Raw genomic sequence first — 13,986 nt, 5'->3', positions numbered from 1 at the left:
CAACTTTTATTTGTCGTATTATTTTTGTCGTGTATTAAAAAAACCTGAACACCTCTCATTTTAAAGCTGTATGTGTTTGATTTTGACATTTGCTCTTAAGTCGTGAAAATGGCGTCGAAGCAAGAGAAGCAACGCAGCAAAATTTTGCTCGCGCATCGCGAAAATCCGAACTACTCACACTGCAAGTTAGCAAAATTGTTAAGTGTGGCCAAAATTAACCATTACCAACGTAATTCAAGTGTTTGGAGAACGTTTGTTGACTGTCAGGAAGACAAGGTCGGATGGAAATCCGAACTGTGTGACTCCAAATCGTGACGATGAGCAAAACAAGTCGGCCAGACAACGATCGCGAAATCTGTACACGAAGATGCTGACGAAATTTTGATTGTGTGATACAGGATGATGAAACTTACGTCAAGGCCGACTTTAAGCTTCGTGGACAAATAGGTAGGGGAACTGCTCAGCAGCCAACCAAAGTTTTTTTCATCACTATCGGACCCCTTTTTCATTTTAATCACTAAACAAAATCGCACACTACACTAATAATACTTTAATCTTTGAAATGTTCACCTCAAATTTCTAAAGACAAGCTTGAATTAGCGAAAATATATGAGATGAATTTCTACAATTCCTGTAATGGATTTTATCTGTTTGCACTGCGTTGAAGAAAATCAAAAGTTGCCAAATCAGTTTCTATTAATACGAAAAAATCAGACTGAAAATGTTAAATTATTTCGACATAATTGACATAAATCGACAGCACTGCAGTGGTTACCTAGGTTACCAGTTTTGCTACGACGGGCTGCGGCTACGTTCATTCATGATAATGTGATTCATTCATGATTAACACATCACATCAATATGGGGGCGTTCTGAGATGAATAATTGAGCAGTGATTCAAGTTTTGAGATGCATATAGAAGCGTTGTGAAAAATGGTCCGTTTTACAAAATTCAGGATAAATCTAGCTAAGTTTACTAAATATACAATGCTGAACGATTCCATAAGAGCACGTAGGCGTATTTTATTTGTTTGTTCAATGATTTCATGAAAATTTGTTCAATGATTTCGTGAAAATTTGGTGTTAAATCCGTGCATTATTCATGAATGACGGCCTAGTGAGATGAATAATGGAGCAGTTCTCCTAGCACACCTAAGATACAAACAAAGTTTGATCGATTAATCACTACCAAAAATGATTAAGAGTAGTGCTGTTTCAAATGTATTACTTTAACAAATAAATAACATTTACATTTTTACATTCATTTAGACTCTACATGTCTGCTGTATGAAGAGTTTTGCTCCAAGTATATCATTAGTGAATACTCATTTGCTCTAAAACACGCGACACTTTACTTAAGTCATGAGAATCTGGATCGCGGCTCTAAGTGATATGCAAACATAGGAAAATCAAAAAAGGAAAGCCTTGGTGCCACATTTCGACTCGGAATCCAACCCTGCTGAACGGGCACATCGCAAGTGAAACTGAATCGTAAAACAGTTCACGTTTGTATATGACTTCCTCAATGGGACTGCCATGTACGACCTTCTCTCACATATGCGCCTAAATTCAAGTTATCAATCATCGACAAATATTACTCAAAATGTTAACGATTACATTCCCCCTCCGTGCATAACGAATCATATCATTTGACGCAAACTACGAAACAATCATTGCATCGAGTACTTCTTATGACTTTCGCAACCTCACCTACCTGACATTTCTAAATGACAATGCTCCTCTATCTCGATGTTGATGGCGCTTCGAGCGCTCTTCAATAAGCCCAAGACGCAATCCCAAAAACGATATTTTTCGACCCCTCTTCAATTCCTCCCAAGTGCGATTTCAAAACAAACAAAAAACAAAGCATTTCGAAACACTATGAATAAAAATGCCACTTATCTGCTTCATGACGATCCGCTGGCTTCTTTTTGCACATTCCAGGGCAGCAGTAGAACCTGAACCGAAAAAAAACCGAAAACCCGAGACTACGGTGGCGTAGTACCATTCCATATGCCAATTCAGCCAGTTCATTAATTAATCTTCACGGCACTTAAGTGACTATTCCGCATCACGCACAACACAACAAACATCCCCGAATCTATTGGGACGAGGAGATTCTATCTTTTTTTTTTTTGCCGATGCTATCCAGGATATCACAGCAAGCAGTTGGTGTCTACTCATGAAATCTGTGCCAGGCGTGCTCGCATGTGATTGGAACATTGTTCGTGAAAATTCGACCTTGAAACTTTTGTTCAATTTTCACTATTTAAACAAATGAAGTGATAATTATAACCGACGAATCACAAAATTATCCATCATTTTATCAATCCAACGACATATTTTTTATTGTGATCCAACATGTGGTTACATCAGTATAACCGTTTGAAATCTTTCATTCCGACGTTACACCCTGGTTTAGGTTTCCGCAGAATATATCTCGATATGGTGCGGTTAGACGTAGTCCTACGTCAAAAAAATCATACCGAAAACAAACCAGTTGAATAAAGTAATCTTCAAAAACCAGACTGTTTTACCATTAATTTATTTCATTGAGTTCGAGTTCAAATTTCATTCATGAATATGACAAAGTTTCACTGAAAATGTTTGAGGAAAAAATTTTATCAATAAGAATTTTTATTCAATACTTTGCTACTTCCAAAAGACTGTTTTGTCAACATTCAAAACAGCACTATCAAATTCTTACCAACAAAGCTAGAAACCACTCTGGAAATATGTTAAATGTATTTCCTCAGGAGTGGTTTTTGTAGCATGTGCATACTAAAAACGATTAACTCTCACGTAATCTTGGTAGTGCTTCACCGCATACTGATATACCGATGAGAAAGTGAAATATGGCTAGAAGGTAGCACAAGAAGCAGCGAACATATCAATTAACACAACGTTGCTTCCGTAAATTACACCAACATATGGTCAAACGGTGTCTGTCACGACTCACCGAAGAAACGAAGCAGAAACCCAACCGCACCATACACTCTATTTGATTAGATTCCATATGGTGTCGGTTCGGTCGTTCTCAACGGAACTAGCTGTGTTCGATGTTACTGAAAAAATCATCGAATCAATCAATAATCAAGGTACTAGGAAATGATTTATTTGATTTGTTTCCATTTAAAACACTTAAATAACTATTGATTATAATTCGATTACTGTATAAATTCCTGCTCAGTCTTTTAACATAGTATTATCAAAAAATCGATTTATGAATGACAGCAAAGCATGGAAGTCCTGGTCTGGAATTCAATTTTGAAAATTTATTTCTAAATATAGCATTCCAATTACTCCGATCGCATCAAATATTTACGACTACCAGAGAAAAACCCATTTCCTAAATGCGATTAACGGTTCGCCGTACAATCTATATAAAATTTATACCTTTATGCAGCAAAAAAAAACATCATCGCAAAATTATCTTTGCTTACAATTCTTCCTACTTTACCTGTTTTTTTTTTCAGATCACCGGAAGAAAATTCATCATCGGTAAACGCTTCGCCATCGCGCTCTGCAGGCCATCATAAGCTACAAAACACACCAACCAGTGAGGAATCGGCTTCCATTAAGCAGAGCGAATCCTCTCAGGAGGTTTCGCAACCAGATCCGACAAACAGCTTCAATTCTGTGCCGCATCCGCCCGCCGCTGGTAAAGATGATGCCACGGATAACACTAACGAGATTAAATTAATCGGCAATGATGAATGCGATATTATAGACTTTCCGCTGCCCGAAATTCCCGTCAGGCAAGATCCAACTTCTTCAGATACGAGCTTTCTGACGGCCACAGACGGAACCGACACTGCCGGTAGCTATGTCAAATCGCCCACGTTGACGAGAAAAGATAAAACCAACGACTGCGAATCGAAAGATAATCAGGATAACCAAGTAGCTCAGACAAAGGCAATGCACTATCGAAACTCGAATGACAAACCGACATATTTGTTCGGTGAAAACTTGAAAAAAAATGAAATCTTCCTCAACAAATCCGGCTGGGTGCAGGTCAGTCAGCCCCCACCACATCCTTTTGATCGAAGCGCACGTGCAAAGTCGTACCAGTCGGATTTGGTGGGCCAGAATGTGTCCCGAAAGTACATCGAGTATGACGAAAGCCGACACGGAAAGGGAAACAAGCTGGAAGATCTCATCAACCGAAACGAAGCGCGAAAGCATCAAGTGCAGAAAATACAAAGACAAGACAATGTGACAATCCTGAAAATAGATCCGGAGCAATCTTCTAGCGGTCGTCCGGTTTGTCTTCCTATCAAGCGAAACCTAGCGGATAATTCTCCCCCTCCGGTGACTCCAATTCTTTCACCACCGCCAGCCTTTCAAGATTCCAAATACAAAAATCGCCTTAGGGAAATTAAGCCAGGAACTCACATTTTTTTATCGGTAGCCGATAATGAAAATCGCAATCCAAAGGGGATGGTTTTCTCCCGTAGCTTCGAGTACGACAATAGACGCTACACAACATCCAGTGTCATCGCAGCTCAGCAGCAAAAACAGAAGCAATCCTATGTCGACACGTTTTCGAAGAGTTTTGACTTTGAATCTACGCTGGCGGCGCCCATGCCCAAAACGACAGATCAACCGTTCATTAGACGCAACAGATCACCAACCTTTTCCACCCTGACCGGCAACTCACCGAATTATCTGACGAAAAAGGAGAAATCGGGAAACTTGGTCGGAATTTTAAAAGACAATTCACCCATCTTTCCGAAGACGATTCCAGGCAGCGGTATCACCAGTTCCGGGCACGAATTGCTCAAACGATTTAGCGATAAGAACAAATCGCTCGATTCCCAGTTTATGTCTTCCAGTACGACAGCAGCCGGTGGACTGAATCGATCTCGACGGTCGCAGTTCTCCACCAAAGCCAACTCGACCCACGGTCTGTCATCGTATGGTTTCCGGTCGGATTCCGTTGGTAATACGCGACTGAATTCCTGTGATAGTGGTGCCAGATCTGGTGAGTTTTTGTTTTACTATTTGAAAATAACAAAAAATATCACATCGTTTGTCAACTTACAGATTACTCCAACGATGGCGTAGAAGATGACGAAGAAGATGCCAGTGAGGATCAATCGTCCTCGCTAGCACTGAGCTACAAATCATCCACCTCATACATAAACCAAATGAAGAGCAGGTCTCTGCATGGAAGCTTCGGTTCTGGAAACACCCTAACAGCACACAGCGCACTGAAACCGCAACGATCTTTGACACCGGAACGTCTGTACGACAACGAGGACTACGGTAGCATACGAAATCTCAAAAAGCAGCGTTCACTAACCCCGGAAAAACGTTCGCGAACACCGGATGATCGAGTGAAACCCACTCGGAAAGGAGAAATGAACAGTTCGCAATCTTCACTGGTGTCGCGACAGAGTTCTGGATCGCGAAGTAGTACCCTGGAACGACGCTACGACGAAGGATACTTGCGCAGCTCAAGTAGAAGTTCGTCCAACTCAAGCTACAGTGGGGATGAAGCTTCCCACCGTCGAAGTCATCTACGACCTGTAAATCTTCGATCGGGCAACGTAGCCGGTGACTACAAAATACGAAGATCTAGGTAAGTTACTAAGTTTAAGCAATATTGCAATCAGAATGCTGCCGTGATTGCTTGCTCTGCTGCTCATCTCACTCGCTCGCTATCAGCCACCACTATCAAACACATTTGCATCACAAATAGCCTCGCCATTAGTATCCATGAGGCATTTTTTTTCACTCACGCATACATTTCGAATCACATCTCAATTCTCATACTAATTTCGCTCATATGCTAGAACCAGTTAGAGACTACAACAACGCACATCTAACTGTGTTTTTGCGTACTCTAGATAAGCGAATCAAAATCAAACACCACCAATTCTCTCTTTCAGCCATCAATATTTTGCAGATTGTTTGTAAGTGATACAGCATCTATGCGGAATTTACAACACAAAAGTGGCACGCATGCTGAATCTACAGACACACAACTAGAACTTCCAGTGCAGTAGCTAAGCACTTCTGTCAGCGGGGAGAAAACCGGCACACGCCGTTGATAACTATAGCAATCCAACTTTTTTTTTGCACGACAGCCATACCTACTATTCGTATTTTTCGTCAACTTGTTTACTTTATCTTCGACAATCTCTTACTGCCGTTTTTTAATGTTTTTCATCTTGAAAATCTTTAAAACTCTTGTAATTTTCCAACAATCGTACTTCTTTTAAAGCTAGAGCCTCTCGCATTTTCACTAAGAGCCTGAAACTTTTTTCCAACATTTTCACGCAAAAAGGGATCACCTGTGTTAAGACCGATTCGAGTAGTTTTCTGGAAAATTACTAGGACACTTTTTTGAAGTAGAATACTTCTCTCAGGAAGTTCGGCTACATAGGGATGTGAAATGAAAATCTAAAACCAAAACAAGTGAAAAATATGTCCAATTTCAAATGCTAATAAATCGGTTAGTATTCGATGGATTTCCTTCGTTCTTGTAGCAATAGATTGGAAAATCTTCTAAGATTCTTCCCAAAAGAAGATAATTATAATTTTATTATTCACACTATTGTACTATTGAAAAATTTTGCCTTGTCAAAAGGAAAAATTCGACCTCTGATTGGTCGTTATATGATTGCTGCCCAAGCACGGTCGACAAAATCGTATACCTTGCAATTTTAAACATGCTATTTGACCTATAAAAGAGCCTATTTCAGCCGAAGCCGCTCATAATAGTTCTCGACAGCGACAACAGCAGTCGTCCTCCCTGAGCAGCAGCACTAGCAGACTGCTAGTAGCAGTGCACAGTAGGGCGACTCCATACAAATGCTGGCCAAGCAAAAAAATGTCTTAAAATCATATAAAATGCATGGTTTTTATATAATTTTGGGACGCTGAGTCCGAATTTGATATTATTTTTGCATGAAAATGCGTATTTTTGACACCAGGGGAATTTTCATGTTTTTTATATATATTATATGAGGCAAACTTTACGTCGGTTTCAATATTTTAGAAAACGAAATGCATGATGCTTTCATGAAAAACTTTCATATGACATAAAAAACAATATCGCACGCTAGTCTGGGGGCTAATGCGGTCTCGATCAACTAGTTTAGTTGAGAGAATTCGTTATCGATATTGTTTTCGGCACATTTTGCATGTTGTAGGATAAGTACAACGATACACCGTGCCCCAGTGCTGAGTCGAGAAAATTTCCAGCTCGAAAAGTTCCTCGACCTGATCGGGAATCGAACCCGATATCACAACCGTGTGGGAGAGCTAGCCGACCGACATCGCTAACCACAGAACCACGGGGACCACCATATGACATAAAAAACATAAAATTATTTTTCAGTTATTGAGAAAATAAAAAAAATCAATTAAAAAATATGCTTTGTGAAGAAAATTATTTATGACTTGTTTTTTTCAAAGTGACTATATTACAATGCGTCTCTTTATCGCATTCTTCTTTTCTTTCACTTCTACCTTCATCTTCATTTTTGTGTTCATTTTTAATACAGTTTCAATATCTTTGAAGAGAGTTTTCAAAATGCAGTTATTAACGTCAAAATAATAATTCCCTAATTCCTCTGCTGAAATTAGCAGGCGATTTATTATGTCATAATTTGTGTTTACACGATTGTTTTTACATGTGACTGGTATGATACAAACTTAAAACATGATTTTGGTACTCAGTGCTGGTGATCCAAAACATAAACAATGATTAGTTTTTGATTCTGCGTTGAATATCGGAATATTGATGAGTTAAACTTGTAAATATGAAAACAGTGTGATTAATCATACTGAAACATGTTTGAAAACATTGTTATTATCAGACGAATACAAGTTAATTGTTATTCTGTTGACTGTTTGCAGTGTACAACTTAAATTTACATTTTTAAAATCTGTCATCTGCCGAACACTCGTTGTTTCTCTTCGAAAGAAGGGTACTCTGCGCAACTCTGCGTTGGATCGGACTAGACGCATTTGGAAGCATTTTTTCCAAGCTATCTTTTAAAACTAGTTCCAATAGTGCAAAACCCTGCCGTATAAACTTTAAACGCTGTTTTATGCAAAAAATACGTATTCTTTTGATTCCGCCTAATTTTTTTGAGTATTACAATGAGATTATACATTATCCAATGATGAGGATTCATTCTCCACTATTTTACAGACAACTTTCCCTTAGACGTCATCAAGATTCAAGTTACCCTTGACTCTCTGGCAAATTTCGTAACATTGCATTTTTTTTCAAGAAAAACGCTAAAAAACACTGACTCAGTGTACTTTGAAAAATCATAGAAAATTCAAATTTTATCATAATGCTCTAAAAATTTGGATTCTGACACTTCAACAGTGTACAACTATAGGAAAAATATAATTGAAACGAAATTCGCACTTTCAATTTTGGGTCGATGGCCAGCGATTCCCCACTGTGCAGTGCAGTGGATATCAGCGATGGCGGAAAGCGGCCACAGTTGAGGCGTAGCAATGGATAGCGCACTAGTTGCAGCGGATTCCAGCAATGATAGCAGCTGGGCCAGCTGATGCAAAGACAGTGGATACCAATGGTAGCGTATAGCTGCTACAACTGTGGCATGGCTATGGGTAGCGCACTAGTTGCAGCGGATCTCAGCATCGATAGCGGCTGATGCAGTGAGGCACTTTAGTGAAATGCAGTCTCTGTGCAAAAGTGGGCACTAGTAAATGCATTCAATAAAAAGTTGACTCATTTTGACAACACGTGAGCCGTCTAGTTTTGGGTGTTACATCAGCATTTCACTGTTTACTTTATCACAACGAATACTTCGTTCGCACTTTCAGTGATAACGCAAAGATGTAATCGGCATCTTATACGGTACTAAATTGAACAACAAATTGTTCTTTTCAGGATGAAATAAAAACCTGATGATTAAACCGTTAATGTTTTCTCTTGAGTTAATTTACATTTTTAAATTTGTAAAAGTTATAAATTTTACTTTATTCCCGTGTCTCAGAACGTACTGAATTATCTTTCTTTAGTCATGAGCACGACATCCGAAAAAATTCCATCTCAAAATTCGAAAATTGTCAAGCCCCATGACAAGCAACATACTATATTATTGAAAATGGTCAATCCTTGTTGAAGCGAAAAATTCGATTGATCTGATTAGTCTACGTTTATTTGCTAAAAAAATGACTGACACGCAAGCAGCCAGGTTATCTTTCTTGTAAAAGTATTCTACTTCAACCTTGCGGTCGTGGCTTTGCACACAACCCTCCTGTTTTTTATTTTGATTTTTGATTTTGATACTTTGGATATTTTCACACCTTTGAATCTTTTAATTCTCTTTGTGCAATGACAGTTTAACAATTCGTCATTTTTTAAATTATTACTCCCTGGCTATTCTGAAATTTGCCCTTCTTTTCGAACATAAAATTTTTTAAATAACATTTTGGTACTTAATACGATATTTAAATAGTTCTATACTTTGGAATTCCGAAACTTTAGTTATTGAAATGCTTTGAACAATTTGACGAATACTTTGGATCAAGGCCCAACATTCTCAGTTCAATGAGTTGAATTTATGCTGCAAATGAACCATCCGATCGTCACTTTGAATTGAGTTCGAACAGTTTCGGTGTACTGCCATAAACTTCTCGTTCTCAGCTGGAACGAACTTCAAGCTATTTCATTCCCACCTTCTTCGAGGTTATTATTATTATTAAGGGGGGATTTGTTAGTAGCTTAAGTATTTATGATAAATATTAGTAAATAATGGGTATGTGTGTCCAATCACAAATGGTGACTTCTCAACACTGTTAGAAATTTGTAATTTTAATTGTTAGGATTTGTTTGCTTTCGCAATTAGGACTTATCATTCGTAGGGATTTAAACCTACTTGTCAGAAAAGGGGAAGTAAACTTACAACTAACTTAATTGCTAACTTATTGGCTATAAAGAGAGCTTATCGTAGCAATTGAGGATTGCAACGATTTTTGTCGAAAATTGTTAATAATTTTATTTGACATAGCTTCTAATGGTTCAACACCAGTAAGTCTATGTAATTCGAGTGTACCAAACCAAGGAGGACGCTTCAAAATCATTTTCAGAATTTTATTCTGAATCCTTTGGAGCGTTTTCTTCCTTGTTGAACAGCAACTTGACCAGATCGGTACAGCATAAAGCATTGCTGGTCTAAAAATTTGTTTGTAAATCAAAAGTTTGTTCTTTAAACAAAGTTTAGAATTCCTGTTAATGAGAGGATATAAACATCTCGTATATTTGATGCACTTGGCTTGTATACTCTCAATGTGCTCTTTGAAAATAAGTTTTTTATCATAAATTAGTCCCAAGTACTTTACCTTGTCGGACCAACTTAAAATAACCCCATTCATCTTGACAACGTGATTATTGTTTGGCTTGAGGAAAGAAGGCTTATGCGGAAAAATTATCATTTGAGTTTTAGAAGCATTGGGAGAGATTTTCCACTTTTGCAAGTAGGAAGAAAAAATATCTAAACTTTTCTGCAATCGACTGCATATGAACCTTCTTCGAGGTTGCAAAGCGACACCGGTCAGAGTGTAAACGAAAACAGGGAACTTTCCGAGTCGTTCGAGTTCGAGTCGTTTATTGTCGAACGACAGTCAAACAAAGTTGATGGAAGACAATCGCTGCAGAAAATCAGTGCAATCGTGAAAAGGATTATTGATTTAATATATTTTGGTTGATCAGATATTTGATTGTTTTTTCCCAAATACTAAGAAATAGTATTTATCAAAAACTAATTAAAATAAATTATAGATCATGTTGTCTTATTTATAAAAAGATGCCTAGCAAACCTAGTTTAATTGCATTTGTTCTCCGGCTCGCTTGGTGGTAGCATTTTCCTCGCTGGCCGAGAGGAAAATCCATTGGTTTTCCTAAAAACCATTCTTTCTTCATTTACTTCACTTTTCACTGCATCGCGTCTCGTACCTTTAGAATGACTAACATTTCAACGACAGTGTTTTTAGTCATTTCACGTCACGAGCGAAACCATTTGACAGGTGAAGACATTAAAAGCCTGTCGGCAGTCAAGCTGGCTAAATGTGTTCATGGGGTGACTGAAATTGGTAAACAAAATTTGCAAAACATAGCTTGATAACAGACACAGTCAATTTTCTTTTCGACAAGACTATAACATTACACGAAGTGACAGGGAGAGGCTTGTTCAACTGTGTCATTGTGGTTGGGCCGAAAATGCCCTGCCTTGCTTGTTGAGGGTCTGCCAATTCATCCTATTTCGTCTTAACATAATACGTTAGCACTTCTGACACGTTCGGCGTTTTAATACTACTACTCTGCCGTTTTTATGGTTTTATTATTTTCACACATCAGATATTTTGACACATTGGATATTTTAGAATTGAAACATTTTAAATTTTTTTTTATTTTGAGCAATCAAAACATTTCGACAATCTTTACATTTCAGCACTTTCCACATTTTGATCTATATATAATACTCCTGAAATTTTTGATACTCCTTTGACTTTCAATACCTTTAACACCTTCGGCATTTTAACACTCTTGGTCTTTTAACTAACTAACGTAAATCGCCATTCAGCGTTTATTGTTCGCTCTTGTGGCTACAGTTCCTCTAATGGATTCATTAACGAAACTGATTCCGAGCTAGTGGATTGACGAGTTCGCTAGAAAAAAGAGCTTTTTAGAAAAGCTAAGCACAAATTCGATATATGCAGCAAAGCAGTAAAGGTTGCATTCCAAAAACTTTCAATCGTCCCTCTAATGTCTGTTTTTGTATCGTAAAATGGGGTTCGAGTTATCGTACAAGACACAATAGCAGCTTTTTGAGGAAGCAATCTCGAGATAATCGAGTTGAAAGTTTTACCACGCCTAAGAATTCTTTACAGTGCAGCGGGCTTCAAATTACTGTACCTTGGGTTCTACATTTTCAATTTACATTATTAATCGAGTCCCTGCTATCCTTTTTGAAGGATGAAAAAACAATCTTAACTCTCTAGTGTCCAAGCCCGCCTTTAGACGGGTTTAAGTAAATTCACTATAAACCTTTATAAACATTTTCAAATATTTAGGCTGATACAAATTTCGAATTCTTTTTATGTCCAAGGTTATCAAAGTTAGCAAAGGCGGTGGCAAAAAATAAATAACACCGAGACGAAAAAAAAAAGAAATATCTTTGATCAAAGTTTGTGTGCAAGTTATGACGTTTGTAACTTGCACTCAAATAAATGTTGAAAAATAACACTTTATTATTATTATTATTTATTTCGCTTGCCTTTTGACGACACTCTCGCTGTCACTGGACTTGTTTGTTGCTAAATAAAGCATTTATGCTGTCGGAAAACCAATAAAATGAACAAAACAGTTTGAGCTTTTTTTTCTTCCCCTTCCAATATTCAAGATTTTTGAAGGGTGACATAAAATGAAAATAAAATTTGTAACGGCTTTATTAAAGATTTTTAGTGATATTACCGAAGCTCGTCTAAAAGCGGGCTTGGGCACTAGAGAGTTAAGCATTCCGGCTGCGCAAAATCTCAACCAAACCTTGCATGAAACGTCGTCCCAAAGCTTAGGCTGTTGTTCGTGTTTACTTGAATCAAGCTAGCATCCATTAAGTTGAAGAATTCTCCGAGCGATCATCAACAAAAAATAATTCTTAACGATTGAACTTGTTTTCAAAACTCATTAAGTTTCATTGACGGTTTCTGTTAGTTTTAGCAAAGGTAAATCGCCTGTCAATATGAGAAAGTGTAAGATTGAGAGCTCTATTTTTAGCCCGTTTCTCATGATATTTGCTGAGCACTGTCAAAAACATTAAGGGGCAGCGTCATTTCACACCTTACATTGTAGAGGAATAAAATATCTTTTGCTCGCAAATTTCGCTTCACAGAGTATTGCAATACCCAGTTTCAATATTGCAGCACCCCTCAAAAAGTTTAACATCACCTGGATTTTTCTTCACCTGGAATAGGCAAATTTTTAGTGTTTCCGACGACATAGAAAGCTGCGGTCTTTAGTAGACTTGTTCAAAAGGGAGAGGGCTTCTGAATGATGTTCAGCTGAGTACGAAATTCGGTCGTTACGTGGCGCTAGTGTGTGCTCAGTGCTCATAAAAATCATTTTCATTAGCGAAATTCTTAGAAAATTACAGCCAATTTTTTCCATTTTAGCCTTAAATGAACGCAGCACCGCAGCAAACTTGATCCAAGAGCGGACTTTCTAAAACCGGTTTTTGGTTAATGTCCAGGTCCATACAATTTTTTTAGAATTTATACGGGCAGTTGTCCACGGAGGGGGAGGGGGGGGGGGTCGAAATCGTTAAAAATCTGTCCACGTGGTATGTGGATGGCCCTAAACCCTTATCCTAAATGACCAATTATTGTTCTTAATTCTCTACTGACCGAATAGACTTCAGTAAAATTCACAAGTCAACAAACATTATCCCTGCTTTTGCGACCTCGCATTCCCTGGAAAGTTATCGATAATTTATCGATTCCCATCACTAAAAAGAAAACGAAAAATGTACTTCGTGTGTCTATTCGGCATTATTTGGAGAATGTTTTCGGAATAGCGAATGTAGTAGAGAAAAGAAACTATTGTGGTACGGCTGATGAAAAGGCTGTAGTAGCGCTACGAGTAAAATACAGACTGCTCGGCACCTTACCGACAGCCTTTGTGCGAAGGAAAGCTTACTTACTTACTTACTTACTTACTTATATGACCGTACCTACGTCCTAAGATTTCGCTAACTTGATCCCGCGGGCACCCCGTACTTGCCAGATCATGCTCTACCTGGTCTACCCACCTTGCTCTTTGCGCTTCTATTCGTGTCGTATCAACCGGATTCGAGGTGAGAACCAATTTCGCAGGATAGTTGTCCGTCGTTCTCGCAACGTGCCCTGTCCAACGTATCCGCCCAGATTTGGCCACTTTCTGGATGCTATTGGCGGCATTTTTGGAAAATCTGCCACAGAGCAAAGATTTGGCCT

The 13,986-nt window shown here is 38.3% G+C and overlaps 1 protein-coding gene across 3 annotated transcripts in view; it reads left to right on the top strand.

Annotated features, from left to right (window-relative positions):
• The window catches only part of LOC129724532 (uncharacterized), a 545,414-nt gene that overhangs the window by 354,661 nt on the left and 176,767 nt on the right, over positions 1-13,986 (top strand). For 2 of the 3 annotated variants that reach the window (XM_055679507.1, XM_055679506.1), the window contains exons 5-7: positions 3,477-4,984; positions 5,047-5,584; positions 5,895-5,918. In XM_055679507.1, coding sequence (XP_055535482.1) covers positions 3,477-4,984; positions 5,047-5,584; positions 5,895-5,918 — 2,070 coding nt within the window. The remainder of the gene's footprint in view (positions 1-3,476; positions 4,985-5,046; positions 5,585-5,894; positions 5,919-13,986) is intronic. The other variant, XM_055679508.1, reaches the window with a different exon arrangement.

The sequence above is a fragment of the Wyeomyia smithii genome, chromosome 2 (assembly GCF_029784165.1).
Source record: "Wyeomyia smithii strain HCP4-BCI-WySm-NY-G18 chromosome 2, ASM2978416v1, whole genome shotgun sequence".
NCBI lineage: Eukaryota > Metazoa > Arthropoda > Insecta > Diptera > Culicidae > Wyeomyia > Wyeomyia smithii.
Note: the sequence above shows the minus strand (reverse complement) of the source record. Positions and strands in the feature narration are given on the sequence as shown.